Genomic DNA, 13487 nt, shown 5'->3' on the forward strand with positions numbered 1-13487 from the left:
CTACCATGTCTCTCAAAGACAGAGGGTATGAACAGCCCTTAAAGGACAAAATGGTTTTGAGATTTCCTGAAGGGAATTCATATGGGGAAAAATAGGATGACAAATGTCTATATGGAATGGGAGGTTGGGAGGGGGAAAGAATGATACCAGTTGGATGTGCCTCCAGAGGCAGCTGTAAATAGGTCTCTCTAGAAAAGGATGAACTAGTCAGGAGAGACCTGGGTTCAAATCTCACCTCATTGCTTAGGGGCAAATCACTTAACCTTTCTGAAGCCTGTTTCTTAATTTGTAAAAGAGGATAATCATGATCGTCAAGGATGCTGCTGTTTCAGCAAAGTGCTTATTATGCCTTGAAATGTCAATGACCACAACAATAATAATAACATTCTGTAGCACTTTAATATATTTGCAAAGCACTTGAAAAATATTATGTCGTTTGGAACCTCACTGGAAGGAAGGAGCTGTTATTATTACCATTTTACAGAAGAGGAAACTGAGGCAAGGAGAGGTGTTGTGACTTGCCCAGGGTCACACAGCCAATAAGTACCTGCAGCAGAATTTGAACCCAAGATTTCCCAGCCCCAGAACTGACAGTGTCTAGTCCTTCACAAACCTTCAAGCACCATATAAAGGCCAGCTGTGGTTCTAATGATCTTAATGTCCACCACAGTGGCAGAGTGACCACGATAAAGAGCCCCGAGAGATCCAGATAACCAAAAGCAGCGAAAAGTGAGGGGAAAGATGGAAAAGCAGATGCCGCGGGGTGTTGTGGGATATACAGGGGCAGGAGAAAGGAACCGCGCATTGCGTGAGGAACTAAGAAATTCAGAGGGGAAAGAGAGAGCGCCGTACCTTTCCGCGGGAATTATGGGATACTGGGGGGGATGGGGAGGAGTCATCATCCCCGTCACGATTCGTTCCAGACGTAAACGTGGTCCCGTCGCCTAGCCGGAAGTGACGATTCCGTACCATGGCCACGCTTTGGTTCAGCTCTTTTTTTTCTCCGTCCAAGGCCGAACGCACTTCCGGGCTTCAATTCCCTTTACGGCGCTGCGGCCCCGCCCCACCCTCCACCTCCCCCCTCCTAAGAGAGACGGACTGCGCGCTTTCCCGCTGCCTTACGACAGGGCTGGCCGTGCCGCGCCGCTTTACGGCACCGGGCGCTGCGCACGCAGCCCGGGCCCTTTCCTGCTTGGCCGCCAGAGAGTGAAATCGGGCGCTGTGACTGCGCCCGGAACCATCCGTCTCCATCGGGACTGGCTGAGGCTGGAGCAGGTGAGCGGCGCCGGCCCCGGAGCCAGGGAACCCATGGAAGCTCCATGGCGCGTGCGGGGCCCGGCGCCTGGGCACCCTGCCGGACCTGGCCCCCGGCTGCCCGGGCCGTCTCCGGTCTCGGTTTCCCCGCCTATAAAATGGGGCCAGGAAAGAACTTGGCTTGTCTCCTTACGAGGGGCCACTGGCCATATTTACAGCTGGAGAGACTGAGGCGCAGGAACCCCCGCCAGGGCCGCCCCACCCCCAAGGTCTGAGAGCTCTCAGTCAAGTCATTTTACTCATGTTCTTGAGTCCCTGCAGGGACTCAAGATGCGCAGAATCGGGAGGGAACCGGACCAGGGCGGATCTCTTCCCCCTCCCCCCCCCACGGGAACCCTTGTCTTGCCTGCCCGGGACTAGCGCGGTCCATTCCAGTCAACATTCAGCGGGATTAAAAAAAAGGAGGCAGGCCTGGAGACTGGAGATCCTGGATACAAATGTGACTTCAGACACTTACTAGCTGTTTGACCCTGGGCAAGTCACTTAATGTCTATTTCCCAGCCCTTACTGTTCTTCGGCCTTGGAACCAACATACATACAATATGTTACATATACATACAATTCATGCAATATTGATTCTAAAATGGAAGGTAAAGGGTTAAAAAGAAATAAATAGGGTCTGAGTGACAGCTCTATAGGCTTAGCTAGATTTATGTACAAAGTCGTCCTCTTTTCCCCCAACCCCCCCTTTTCAGGTTCATACTGCCCAAACGAAAATCCTTGGGAGACCCAAAGACAGCCATTGCCCCTCAGAGCCACCTTGAACCTTTGAGAAGGAGCCCATGAAGGAGGCACCAGTAGGACTTAGACCTCCAGTCTCCAAGTTCTGCTTCAGCTACCCTAAAGTTGGGTGGAGTTGTATGCCCTGATGCTTGTTTTAATGGCTGCCCTAGCGCCCCACCCCTGGGGCTTGGGGAAGCCTTCTCCCCTTGGACAACTCCTGACTGTGACCTTCCTTGTCTTTTTAAGGTGTCAGAAGATGGCCAAATTCGTGACTCCAGTGATCCAGGATAACCCTTCGGGCTGGGGCCCCTGTGCTGTCCCTGAGCAGTTTCGGGACATGCCCTATCAGCCCTTCAGTAAGGGAGATCGACTGGGAAAGGTAATTGTGGGTCAGCAGAGATTCCCATCTTTCAAGCCCTCAGTGCTGGAGTTTCCATTGTCTCAGAAGCACAACACAGTATTCCTCTGAGATGCCTGCTGAGAAGGGCCATGACCCTTGGAGAGTCTCTGACAGACAAGATACTTCCCCAGGCTCCACGGGTTGTGGCTTTGGTGTCTGGTGCTGTCTGGGGATTTCTGAGACAACAGATACTTGGCCCATTGACCCTCAGTTTTCTTTTTCTTTGTCACCCTGATTAGGTTGCAGATTGGACAGGAGCCACCTACCAGGATAAGAGGTACACCAGTAAGTGTTGCTACATTGACTTTATGAAGTTGGGACTAAGCAAAATGTCATACGGAAAGGATTCGTTCTGCCCTGTGACCCAGGCCTATCTCTTCCTCAGCAAAAATGAAGGGATTAGATTGGGGGCTCCCAAAGGCCCTTCTAAGCTCTAAATCACTGGCTTTGTGTATTGTCTCTTCAGATAAGTATTCCTCCCAGTTTGGTGGTGGAAGCCAGTATGCTTATTTCCATGAAGAGGATGAGACCAGCTTCCAGCTTGTGGACACAGCCCGGACCCAGAAGACTGCCTACCAGAGGAATAGGATGAGGTTTGCCCAGGTAGGGCTGAACCATCTTAATGTTAGGATCCAAGTAATGTCAAAGATACTGGCTTAAAGATGTTTGGGTCTTTCCTTGGGACTTGGACTGGCTCATGGGCCGTTGCTTACCATTCCAGGCAGTTTCAGGCCCCAACAGATGGTACTCAAAAGGATTTTATTCTGCAGTCAGATTCCCTGGTATTGGACATGCTTTCATGACTAATCCTTGGGAAGTTCCTCATTCTTTGAGGGCCCCGAACAACTCTTTAAGAGTGGGTTGGGAGATAGGTGCCTACTTGCCCTGGCAGAAGCTACTTACACTTGAAATCATAGCTTTGGTACAAATCCAAAAACAGTAGGGAGCAAGAATACAGATGAATCAAACAAGGGTGCAATGCACTATTAGATAGAAGAAGTTGTGGCCCAGCCTGGTGTGGTGGAGTTTAGTCACATTTCCCATAGAAGATATCCATGGACAGGCAGAGGTGGAGGCTGCCCAGACCTGTCCCTAATGGGCCTCATCCACTTATTTTAGCTGTGTGCTCCTGAGAAAGCTGCCCCTGGAGTAAAACCAGAGTTAAATCTTAGTGGGTTTAAAATAGAAACATTTTAACACTCTAAACCATCCTTTGCTCCTTTTCTGTATACAGCCTGACTCATTAATGGGGACTGATGAAACAATCACTAGAAACACAGTTTGGGAAACATATTCCTAAAGAATGGCCTTGAATTAGGTCAAATGCCATGAGGGAAAACCTTGAAAACTTCCAAAAGTGCTTGTCAGCCAAATCTACTCCATGCTGATGCCTTTTCTTAGAGTTGGGCTTCATTTGTTCTTATTAGCCCAATTAATTACTCTTGGTGGTTTTTATTGACCAGATGATCTAGTCATGCCGCATCAATTCTTTTCAAGCAGCAAAGAAAGAGACTACAATAAGATATAGTATTGCTTCTGGGAAAGTGGGGAAGGGAACAGCAATGCCTCCTAATTTCAGGTTTTTCCCACCTGCATCCCCAGACTCTGGCCTTGTTTCTAGCAGCCCAATAGTATTGTCCCCTCTTAGACCCTGTCTAATGCCATGACCATCCTCTCTTCCCTGGTCCTCAGCGGAATCTTCGGAGAGACAAGGACCGGAGAAACATGCTCCAATTCAACCTACAGACTTTGCCCAAGAGTGCTAAGCAGAAAGAGAGGTGAGGAAGGGCTCCTTCCAATAGGACGCTGCCTGCTCCCCCTGGCCTGGCCTTGCCTTCCTTTTGTTCTTAGTTGCTCCTTCAGTAATTCCAGGGTTTGCTTCACTATAGTCATTCTAGATTAGTAAGGGCCACGTCATGGGCTCCGCAGGGATGCTACCACACCTTCCTCGTACTTCCCACAGTGACTCTGACCTCAGTTCTCTGGTGATTGCCCCATTGACAAAGATGGAGGAGAAGGAGGCATCTCAGAGCTTTACCAGAGAAGGATGGTCATCTGTTCAGGGCCAGCCTCCTGCTAAAGTTCCATTTCTCTCTGCTTTTCAGAGACCGTATACGTCTGCAGAAGAAGTTCCAGAAGCAGTTTGGAGTGAGGCAGAAATGGGATCAGAAATCTCAGGTAGGAGCCATCCCTAAGCTCAGGGTGTGGCCTGCTATCCCCACACCACTCCAGTATGTCCCCAACTCCCAGGGTACCCGCTCAATCTGTACAGAGTCCTTGGAGACCTCAGGGGCTGACCTTCCAGCCTTGATGGGTGCACGCTCCTCTTTCTTCCCCATTTCCTGCCTCCACAGAAGCCACGGGATTCTTCAGTTGAAGTCCGCAGTGACTGGGAAGTGAAAGAAGAAATGGATTTCCCTCAGTTGATGAAAATGCGTTACTTGGAGGTGTCAGAGCCACAGGACATGTAAGCAGCCCCTGCCCAGCCTTTATCCCCTATGCTGAGGAGCTCCCAGGGCCCAGGCCACTAAGGGAGAAATTGGGTTGACTTTCTTCCTTCCTGCCTGTCTCTTACCCTCTCCCTCTCCTGCAGTGAGTGCTGTGGAGCCCTGGAATACTACGACAAAGCCTTTGACCGCATCACCACAAGGAATGAGAAGCCTCTGAGGAGCATCAAGCGCATTTTCCACACTGTCACCACCACGGATGACCCCGTCATCCGAAAGGTACTCTCATTTGCTTCTGCCCTGCTAGTCTTTAAACACCCTAGACAAAAGAAGAGTGCACAGACCTGAGATTTAGAAATTCCATATTGAACTAAAGGGTCTCAGATACCAGATCAGCTGGGACCCTTAGGCACATAGAAGAGATGGAAGTCAAGATTTAAAAGTAAGACCCCAGGGGCAGCTAACTGGCTTGGTGAATAAAGTGCCAAACCTGAGGACAGAAATTTCTAGGTTTAAATCTGGCCTCAGACATTTCCTAGCTATATGACCTTGTACAAGTCACTTTACTCCATTGCCTAGCCCTTAACTCATTCTGCCTTGGAACTGATTCTTAGTATATATTCTAAGATAGAAGGTAACAGTTTATTAAAAAATAAATAAAAGTAAGGCCTCATGGCTCACATTGGAATCAGAATAGTTTGCCACTCATGACATAACTCCATGGATACTCTTCCCCACCAGATCAGTGCTAAGGCACTAGGTCAAGACTTATGTGACTGGGGATCCTCTGCTTGCTCTGGCTAGTTTTGTAGCTTACTGGACACCACAGCAAACAGCTTTAGCCCATGCTTAGGTCCCAGTTATGGGGCAAGATTGCTCCTTCTTGTGTGTGACTGATCTTTTCCTACTTTCTTGGCAGCTGGCAAAAACTCAGGGCAATGTGTTTGCTACGGACGCCATTTTGGCCACATTGATGAGCTGCACTCGCTCAGTCTATTCCTGGGACATTGTTGTCCAGAGGGTTGGGTCCAAACTCTTTTTTGACAAAAGGGACAGCTCGGACTTTGGTGAGTTTTACTAGAGGGTGCTGGCCCATTGTCTGCCCTCCTATGCCCTTGTTACTTGCTGGGACCTCAATGTCTTCTAGAGCAGGTAGGAGGCGGTCTGAAATGCCACCCCATAGTTGCTGAGGGCTTCTGCTCCAGCCCTGCTGCTCTCGAAAGCATGATGGGTGCCCCTCTACTTGCCTAGCTCTTCATCACTCACCTTCCTGTTAACTCATAGACCTCCTGACAGTGAGTGAGACTGCTAATGAGCCACCTCAGGATGAAGGCAACTCCTTCAACTCGCCTCGGAACCTCGCCATGGAAGCCACCTACATTAATCACAACTTCTCCCAGCAGTGCCTGCGGATGGTGAGCCTTCTCATCAGTAAATTGGGCTGGGGGTGACTGTGTACCCTAGACATCATTGGAGGCTGGACCTGGCCCCCATGCCCCATAATGCCTTGAGCATCAGGCTGTGTGCCCACAGGAAATGTTCTTTGTGCTATCAGCTTCATACTGATTTGCTACTTCTTCCCTATTCTTTGTAGGGAAAGGAAAGATATAAGTTTCCCAACCCAAATCCCTTTGTGGAAGATGACATGGACAAGAACGAAATTGCCTCAGTGGCGTACCGGTAGGTTGTGCTTTTGGGGCAGACAGCATGGTCCATCAGTGCTATGGACTAGAAGCTCAAGGCTGTGTCTGGGCTGCTGAGTCTTCTTTCTTGGTCATCCCAGGTACCGAAGGTGGAAGCTTGGAGAAGACATCGACCTCATTGTCCGCTGTGAGCACGATGGAGTGATGACAGGGGCCAATGGAGAAGTGTCCTTTATCAACATTAAGACCCTGAATGAGTGGGATTCCAGGGTGAGCACTCTCTCAAGAACCTCCACTGCCCCCACCCCACCCCCATTGTCTCATGGGAATCCAGGGATTCTGGGAGGGAGAGCAGGTAGACTAGTGACTATGTTTGGTTGTATAGGACCTGAAGGGCAAAAGAATATCATGGGCTTACAAAGCTAGAGAGAGCAGTTCTGAGCAATTAGAAAATTCTCTGAAATAATCCAGGGGAGAGTTAAAATGGGCTTCAACCAGTGCAGTGGCTGTGTGAATGGATCCCTTTATAAGAGAGAGAGAGAGAATGTAGAAAAGGGAACTCTAGAATTTAGCAACTATGGGGCTATGGGAGGTGAGTTAGAGGAGTTGAGTAAGACCCCAGATTCTGTATCTAATATCTAGAGACTGATACTACCCAAATTCAAAACAGAACAGTTTGAAGAAGGGACCCAGCATTTATATGGCATTTACCACGTGCCAGACTTTGTGCTGTGTATTTTTCACAAATGTTATTTCATTTGATCAACCACCCTATGTGGTGATGTTATTCTCATTTTACAGTTGAGAAAAGAGGTTAAGTCACTCAACTTGAGTCTGAGGCCTGATTTGAACTCAGGACTTCCAAACTTTAGGCCAGGTGCTCTATCTGCTATGTCATCAGCTGGACAGCTGTTTTTTTGTTTGTTTGTGAGGAAAGAATGCGTTCTGTTTTGGAGATGTCAAGTTCAAAGAACCTATAGGATGTCTAGTTTGAAAAAGTCCAACCAAAAGGCTAGAGCTGGGGATGTCTAAAAATGAACATTAAGCCCATGGGGTCTGATGAGATCCCCAAGTAAGAAAGAGGAGAAAGTCCCAGACAGCCTTGAGGATGTTCTTATTTAGTGGGCCAAATTCCTCACTAGAGATCTAGGAGTGATCCAGCCAAATGCAGCAAGGAAAGGGACATGAAAACTTGAGTAGAGAAAAGAGCAGCAGTGTCCAGGGCTGCCAGGAAGTCCAACAGGATGAGGATTGAGAGGAAGCCTCTGGGTTTGGCCACTTTGGAAAGAGTGGTCTGGGTTGAATGATGAGACATGAACCTAGACCACAGAGGGAGAAAGGAAAGCAAAGGTGATCAAAACTAACCTAACAAGGCCAGAACAAGAGGTCCTCTAGATAGTGAGGTCCAGTGTTTGGGGAAGGATTAGGATGGTACTTGGCCTGTATGTATACTGTGAATGCTATGATGAAAGCTTCTTTTTTTTTCCACCTGTCAGTAGGGAACAGGGGAATGGAAGGGGAGAGAGTATGACTTTTAAGTTGTGATTTGGCATGGACAGAAGGAGTTTCCTCCCTAGAAGGAGCTTTCTCTGCCAGTGAACTCACAAATTGGGAGCTAACCCCATCCCCTGACCATTCCAGGTAGAGCTGGAAGAGACCTCTTCCATCAGACTCCTTGATGTACAGTGAAATGATCTCTCCAGTCCATTTGGGGAGTGAAGGACAGGGCAGGACTGGAACCCATCTGGTTGAGTTGCTGCTCCTTTGGGCTGGGCCTGCTGCCTCCCCTTGGAGGCTTGGTTCTGCTCTGATCCAAAGTGGATTCCCCATTCTCAGTCTTCCTCAGTTACCTTTTTTGCCACCTCATCCAATGGAGCTTTTTCTCCATCATCATTCTCTATCCTCGGGGGGTATCTAAATACTTGCCTTGGACTGAGGGGATACTTAGATATCTTTTGTTTACCTCCTCTCAAAATGACCAATCTTGAAAGTGTCCTGCACCTCAGTATGCCTCATCTTCCTCCATCATTGGAGACTGAGTGTGTGTATCCTGGTCAGTGATTGACTTGTCCTCTTCATAGACAAATCTCAAGTATGAGGCCCTGCCCAACTCTCAGATTATTTGCTTGGGTCATTCCTATGTATAAGTCTGGAGTGAGTGCCTGTTGCCCATAGGATCACATCCATTCCTCTTACTCTGGCATTCTGAGCCTTCTCCAGTGTAACCCTCCACCCCTCAAGGGGAGGGGAACCTGCTGGTTCAGCCTTGGACCCCTGAGCCCACCTGCCACCTTCCTTCTGTTTGACTGGAGGCTCTTAGTGCCCCCAAAATACTCCCTGTCCATGAGGATTCCTTTGTGGCTTCCTGCACCATCTGGGTGACCCTGTGCCTTCTATAGTCTATCCAGCATGGCTAGGATAGGGGCTGGGCTTTGGCCTCAGGATGCTAAGCGCCCACTGGTGGTTCTTTCCCCTTGCAGCACTGCAATGGTGTAGATTGGCGCCAGAAGCTGGACTCTCAGCGAGGGGCAGTCATTGCCACAGAGCTGAAGAACAATAGCTACAAGCTGGCCCGCTGGACCTGCTGTGCATTGCTGGCTGGGTCAGAGTACCTCAAACTTGGGTAAGGATGCCTGAAGCAGGGCTGGAGGGTGCAGGCTCCCTCTGTTGCCCCCTTTGGGATCTCCTCAGTGAAGGCTCTACTGGACTTCTTACTGAGTCAGTGCATGGCCTCATCCTTCCCCCACTCCCACCTCCACCCATCTCCCACATCTGCCCACAGGTACGTGTCCCGCTACCATGTCAAAGACTCCGCTCGCCATGTTATCCTGGGCACCCAGCAGTTCAAGCCCAATGAGTTTGCTAGCCAGATCAACCTGAGTGTGGAGAATGCCTGGGGTATCTTGCGCTGTGTCATTGACATCTGCATGAAACTGGATGAGGGCAAGTACTTGATCCTCAAGGACCCCAACAAGCAGGTGATCCGCGTGTACAGCCTGCCAGATGGCACCTTCAGCTCTGATGAGGATGAGGACAATGAGGAGGAGGAAGAAGAAGAAGAAGGTGAGTCAAAGGACACATACCAGGCGCCCCAGACCCCCTTGGTCCTTGGGGATGAGACTAGAATGTATGTGGGCTTCATCCACATTATTTCCCCCGCTGGCTCTGTGGGGCTTGGTAGGGAGCTCCTCTTGGGATCATAGGCTGAGGAGAGACTTATAGAGCATGGCAGGATGGACAGTGGCTCACATCTAGCATAAAACCCTCCACAGTGAGTGTCTCAGGCACAGTCTCCATTTTATTGCCCAAGAGAGTTCCTTGGGGTCTCAGAACAGTGACAGACCTGAGCTTCCAACTCTGGGCCCATGGCCCCATCACCTCCTTAAGGGAGACAGTAGAACTAAAAGACCCCTGGAGCAAGCCACCTAAAAAGATGTCCATTATGCCTTTGGGTGGGCACCACCAAAATCCTCCTTGAGAACACCTGACACAGCAGATAAAGCTCTGGGCCAACCACTAGGGAAATCCCACACTAGATACTGGCCATCAGCAGGGCCCTGTGCCGCCCACAGGTGTGGTAATACTGTTACTCACTGACCACCTATTGAAGAACCAAAAAGAAAGATGATGGCCCCATCAAAAGCTAAAGAACATCCAGTTGTTTGAGAGTCCTTGGGGGCAGTAGGGAAAGGGGCTGCCCTTTGCCATGCATTTACCTCCCTGTCCCTCTCTTTCAGAGGAAGAAGCCTGAGCAGGCCAGTTGAGACCAAGCACACCGCTGCCATCATAACGCCCCTGTGTCTGGGAGGGCCCAGGGATCTCCTTGGGGATTGGCCTTGGTCACCCAAACTGGAGTTTAAAAAAAGAAATAAAGGAGGAGCCTGATGAGTCTATTTATTCTAGATGATTGGACAGTGCTTGAAGGGCTAGAGAGTGGACTGCTTTTGTGGAGGGTCTTTGAATGCAAATAAGAGAAATAGAGGGACTGAAGAAATGCATAGCTACACAGTGCACTCATACCCCCTCTCCATCTCAGACCAAGCCTTCCTTGAGTCCTTTTAGGCATACAGAATATTCAACTCCCAACTAACCCTATGAGGGTAGGCACTGCCCAGGGGAGGGAGGCTCTAGGAAAGGAAGCTCGGATGGAGTGGAACTTTCCCAACCCCCATTCCCAAGACTTGGAGGGTAGTGCCCAGGTCCTTTTGGTACCATTAGGTTTTCTTCCAATCAAATTCTACCCTCAAGGATCCCATGGAACAGTTCCAACAATCCCTCTCCCTTACATTCTTTCCAGTAAGTCTCCAAACTAGATCTTCAGTAATTCCAACCAGCTGATGTCTGGCTGGTCCTCCCTCCCTCATTCCTCACTGCTCATCCTTCTCCAGAACATCTTCAACCTTCTCTGAACATGGCACCCAGGACCAACTTGCGTGGGTGTGGGGACCAAGCCCACTCCTCTCTGTTCACCTTATGCCATTGATGGGCAGTGGTGGCAGCAGGACACACATCTTGTATTTCTCACCAGTTAGCACTAGTTCAGCATCAATTGCAAAATCTATTAACCATTCTGTATTAATCACTCAATAGTTCTGTACTCCAGCTTTGTGCTGTTCTGTATTATTGTTTATATTGTTCTGTATTTGTCTTAGTTCTGAACTGTTAGCCATTATTAATTACTCCTAGTGGTCATCAACTATACTATAGTTCCCATCTTTGATGAAGGCATTCCAGAAGGCTAGTGAGACCTCTCCTACACTGGCAAATAGGTGGAACAATGCAGGGAAAACGTGGGACATGCACACTTAAGGGCTCTGGCAGACCAGGGGAATCCTCCAAACCTGCACTGGCTCCTTATTCCCTTTCTGCTGTCAAGATCACCCATGACGGGTCAGACCCAAAACCATACCTCCACCTGAATTTGGACCCTCCCCAGTTCCATTTTCCAGGATTTGAGCCTGTAAGGTCCAGAGCTGATCCATTCTGAGAAAAGGTGATTTTCCTGGAATGGGAGATGAGCCTCCAGACCCTTAATATACAAACCCTGATCCACACCTGGAGCAATTCTACCAGCCCAGAAGCTATTTCCCCAGCCTAGGCTATCATATTCTCTTAAAAACCTTACGAGACCAAAGAACCTAAACTTTGTAGCTGCTTGGTGGCCTTGGAAGCCCACCTAGGTCTGCTTAGGACTTGTCCTTTCCATTCTAAGATACCAAGGGCCCTCCCCTGGCTGCTCTTGACCATTCTTCAGGTCTCACTCTGCCACCTCATTGCAGTGGGAAGGTGCCCATCCCTCCTTAGGCTATGTCAAGGGAAGGTGAGTTATGAAAGGTCATCCTAGGCATCTGGGGCTTGGACTGGAGGCCCTGCTGCACCTCTTATCTGAGGGCCATTCAAGGCCATTCCCTACACCTCGGCCTGAGTGGTAGGGGTCCCCATTAGCAAAAATTAGACCCCAAAAAGCAGAAGGACCTCAAAAGAAGTTCCCTGGGCTCCTGAAGGCCAAGCCAGCAGAGGCTTTTGTCTATGTGGCAAGTCCAGCCAGGCCAGATCTGAGAAACATGGGAGCCTGGCATAGGGCAGGCTGTGTGGAAGCAAGAACAGTCAAGGCCATCTGCCCACCAGCCAGCCCAAGCAATGGTACCCAGAAGGTCTCCGTCCACAGTAGCCTCTGCTGGTTCCCACCTTCATTCCCCATCTCTGGCTCATTCAGGGGCACCACTCACTGGTCTGAGCTTATCTGAACCCCCCAAAAAATAAGTGAGATGCCAGAAATCCCACCCAGGTAAGACCCAAGCTCACAACAAACAAAAGGTGCACATGAATGAGGGCTGGTGAGACAGGCTGCACTGTGTGGTTGGAAGAACCCTGGGTTCAGATCCTGCCTCCAGCAGGTCTCTGCATCAGTGTTGGGGACCTCTGATTTACTCTGATTTGCTGGTCAGACCCTTCCCAGAACTGAGTGTTTAAATACCTAAAGCTATATCAGAGACAAAGAAACTAAGCATATTATAAAATAGTCCAAAGCACCCAGTGTGTATGTGTCCAAATTGTTCAAGAGCTTCCATTTCTTCTGTTCAATCCAGCCAGTTTTAGAACCTGAGATGTTACCAGGGGGGTCTTTCAGCTCTTCTGGGGAGTCCTTTCATCAACCAGAGCCTGGACATCTCTCCTCCCCAGCTCAAGAACCAGACTTAGCTACCTATGGCACACAGGCCCACCTGCCCTCCCCTCACAACACCCCTGCTTTGTTTCATCTAGCTTGAGGTTGCCCCTGCCCAGGCTTCTCCCAGCCTTCATGTCCCTGGACTGGCCCAGCAGGAATGGGCATACCTTGAATTATTTTTTAAGAACAATGCAAACACCCCCATCATCCTGGAGAGGGGGAGGAAGGTATGGTTTAGCCCAATTCTTTAGATGGGGAGTCCAAGGCACAGAGAATGGGGGCAGAACCTGGAACGCAGGACTCCGGGCTCTGATGACCCACCTGGGCAAGAAGTAGGTCAGAGATCTGAGACCCTCAGTGCAGAGCCCAGGATGGCACAGCTGATGAGTGGCTCTGAGGTAGGATTTGAACATAGGTCCAAGGCACTATCCATTGTGTTGGACGGCCTTTAGCTGCTGGATCTGAACCCAGAATCTCCGTCTCCAAAGTCAAAGTGTTTTCCCACCACCGCCCTTCCCAGTGCAACTCCCTTCTATCACAGATCAGGCAGCTTCTTGAAGCCCCACAGTGATGGGGAGCTCACTATCTGTCAAAGCGGCCCGCCCCTTCTCCTCTGGCATTTTTCCTGGCATCCTGTGAAAACGTGCCTCCCTGAGGCTTCCTAGCCCTTCTATGACTGACCAGGACTCCCATGGAGTGCAATTGGAGGAAATAGGAGAAGGTTGGACTGAGAGGAAGTCCCAGTTGCTCTATGTCCCTTTAAATCTTGGCGAATCCCCTGACACGTGACT

The 13487-nt window shown here is 49.7% G+C and overlaps 1 protein-coding gene across 2 annotated transcripts; it reads left to right on the top strand.

Annotated features, from left to right (window-relative positions):
* The first annotated feature begins 1193 nt into the window (after positions 1-1193).
* On the top strand, positions 1194-10420 carry EIF3D (eukaryotic translation initiation factor 3 subunit D). Of its 2 annotated transcripts, none has more exons than XM_044679739.1 (15): positions 1194-1275; positions 2284-2416; positions 2677-2722; positions 2904-3040; positions 4130-4215; positions 4543-4615; positions 4792-4904; positions 5031-5163; positions 5804-5951; positions 6169-6299; positions 6479-6564; positions 6668-6797; positions 9008-9150; positions 9310-9590; positions 10265-10420. In XM_044679739.1, exons 2-15 carry the CDS (start codon positions 2294-2296, stop codon positions 10276-10278), a joined length of 1644 nt encoding a protein of 547 aa, XP_044535674.1. In that variant the 5' UTR covers positions 1194-1275; positions 2284-2293; the 3' UTR covers positions 10279-10420. The 2 variants fall into 2 exon arrangements, with proteins under 2 accessions (XP_044535674.1, XP_044535675.1); XM_044679740.1 differs by having other exon boundaries at positions 4795-4904.
* Positions 10421-13487: the final 3067 nt, after the last annotated feature.

The sequence above is a fragment of the Gracilinanus agilis genome, chromosome 5 (genome assembly GCF_016433145.1).
Source record: "Gracilinanus agilis isolate LMUSP501 chromosome 5, AgileGrace, whole genome shotgun sequence".
NCBI lineage: Eukaryota > Metazoa > Chordata > Mammalia > Didelphimorphia > Didelphidae > Gracilinanus > Gracilinanus agilis.

What these genes read in the sequence shown, in the direction of transcription:
- EIF3D (XM_044679739.1), top strand. Translation starts at nt 2,294, where the DNA reads ATGGCCAAATTCGTGACTCCAGTGATCCAGGATAACCCTTCGGGCTGG. An exon ending in GTGTCAGAGCCACAGGACAT is followed by an intron (nt 4,905 to 5,030) that starts GTAAGCAGCCCC and finishes CCTCTCCTGCAG; the next exon opens with TGAGTGCTGTGGAGCCCTGG. An exon ending in TCAGAGTACCTCAAACTTGG is followed by an intron (nt 9,151 to 9,309) that starts GTAAGGATGCCT and finishes ATCTGCCCACAG; the next exon opens with GTACGTGTCCCGCTACCATG.